Source organism: Guillardia theta (assembly GCF_000315625.1).
Source record: "Guillardia theta CCMP2712 unplaced genomic scaffold GUITHscaffold_502, whole genome shotgun sequence".
Lineage (NCBI taxonomy): Eukaryota > Cryptophyceae > Pyrenomonadales > Geminigeraceae > Guillardia > Guillardia theta.
In genome coordinates, this window is record NW_005434200.1 from 4933 (window position 1) to 6658 (window position 1726).

A 1726-nucleotide genomic window follows, 5' to 3' on the forward strand; every position below is an offset into this window, starting at 1 on the left:
GGGGAAGCAGCTGGGATCTATCGGCTTTCACAGCCACGACGGCAAGTTGCACTATTGCACGAAGGACATGTTTTCATCCGATCACATTGACTTCGGACCAAAATGCATGGCGGGAGACAGGATAGGATGCGGCATACTGAGCTTGACGAATGAGGCCAGTGCGATCTACTTTGTCAGGAATGGGATCGAGATAGGAAGAATGGATCTAGATCCTGACATGTCGTTTCCCTTTGCTACCATCACCTCCAGTCATGGCGCCATGGTCGCCTTCGACTGCAAGCCCTGCCCTCCTCGTCCCGCCCTATCAGCTTGCCTTCTTCAAACTGCAGGCATTGATGTGCTAGACACGGTGACAGGCGAGTGGAGGGCAGGAAAGAAGGTGGGAAAGGAAGGTCCTCGAGGAGTTCCGGTCCTGTTCGAAGGGTCAGATGTGCTGCATTATGCCAAGGCAGGGGAGGTAAAACCTTCAGAGTCAGGAGCTATAGGAAACAGGAGAGTTTCCTACATGGTCTCTAGCGCTGGAGATGCTGCAAGCCCACGACACGGTCATCATCCAGAACTCTGAGTTGTCTCAATACTTTCTTGCTACTCTAGAGATCACAAAGCCTTGCAGTATTGTGGGCTTGTCTTTTTCTTGGAAAATCCCAAGTTGGTATCTGTCGGGTCTGCTGCCCTGAGAATCTCTGCTCCTGGAGTTGTTCTTGACTCTCTCTCCATCATGGCTCTTTCATCTCTGAGTAAGAACTCCCCGTTTACCTCGGGTGGCTGTTGTGGAGTGTTGCTGGCGTCAGGTTCTTTGACAATGAAGAACGTAGAAGTCAGATGCCCCAACGGCTCCGCAGTCTGCATCAACGATACTGGTTGCCATGGGCTTCAAGTAGACGGCTGCAGGGTTGGACCTTGTGGGAGGCATGGTATCGTCTTAAGTTCATGCGCTGAGGAAATTATCGTGAAGAATTCAACGATAGAAAAATGTGCAATGATCGGTGTTGCGGCCAATGATCAGTGTAAGGCAAACTTTATGAACTTGAACATTTCAGGCTGCAACGTTGGTATCCATGCTTCTGGGGCAACCTTCAAGGTATCTGAGACAACCATCAAAGACTGCAAGGAATCAGCTGTTCGCGTCTTTTGGAATCAACCTTTCAATGCACAAAAAATCCGCTTGGAGACCTGCACGATCGAGAAGTGCTTCAGACCGATCGTGGCCGAGGGGAAGGGGCTCGAGATCGTTGTCCCCTCCTCTTGCATCATCGAAGGCTGCTCGCTCAAGAACGAAACGAAAGGAGGTGCGGTGATAGACTGGAAGAATGATCCCGACCCGCCGGTTCTTGTAGAAGCCTTCACGCCGCAGGACAACTTCAGCCGCTACATGAAACTGATGCTGGGCCTGGGAACTGAAGTCTTGGTGAAGGTGCTGAGAAAGTGTTACAAGTCGAGAACAGGCAAGAACTGGAACCACAGGACGGGGCGAGAGATAGCCTCTCGGATGAATGACTACCAGCGAAGTAGATTGGGCAAAGCCATGCTTGAGCGGCTGAAGGAAGACGAAATGGATAGCTGGGACATCACGCTGCTCTCAGCTCTTCTGGTGAACAATCCTGGCTACATGGACTCGTCGAGCTTGGAACGAGCAGTGGAGTCACTGAGAGATCAGAGGAACGAGTTTGTTCACTCCGGTAGCTTCAAGGACCTCTCCATGGATCACGGCGACTTCCGATCGAAG

The 1726-nt window shown here is 51.5% G+C and overlaps 1 protein-coding gene across 1 annotated transcript; it reads left to right on the forward strand.

The window, feature by feature from the left end:
• Positions 1-106: 106 nt before the first annotated feature.
• GUITHDRAFT_122848 (hypothetical protein) lies at positions 107-1726 on the forward strand (the record flags this gene model as incomplete). Its single annotated transcript, XM_005817870.1, has 3 exons — positions 107-508; positions 614-737; positions 792-1726. Coding segments are annotated over 3 exons (1461 nt in total), but the record flags the coding sequence as incomplete, so codon positions are not given.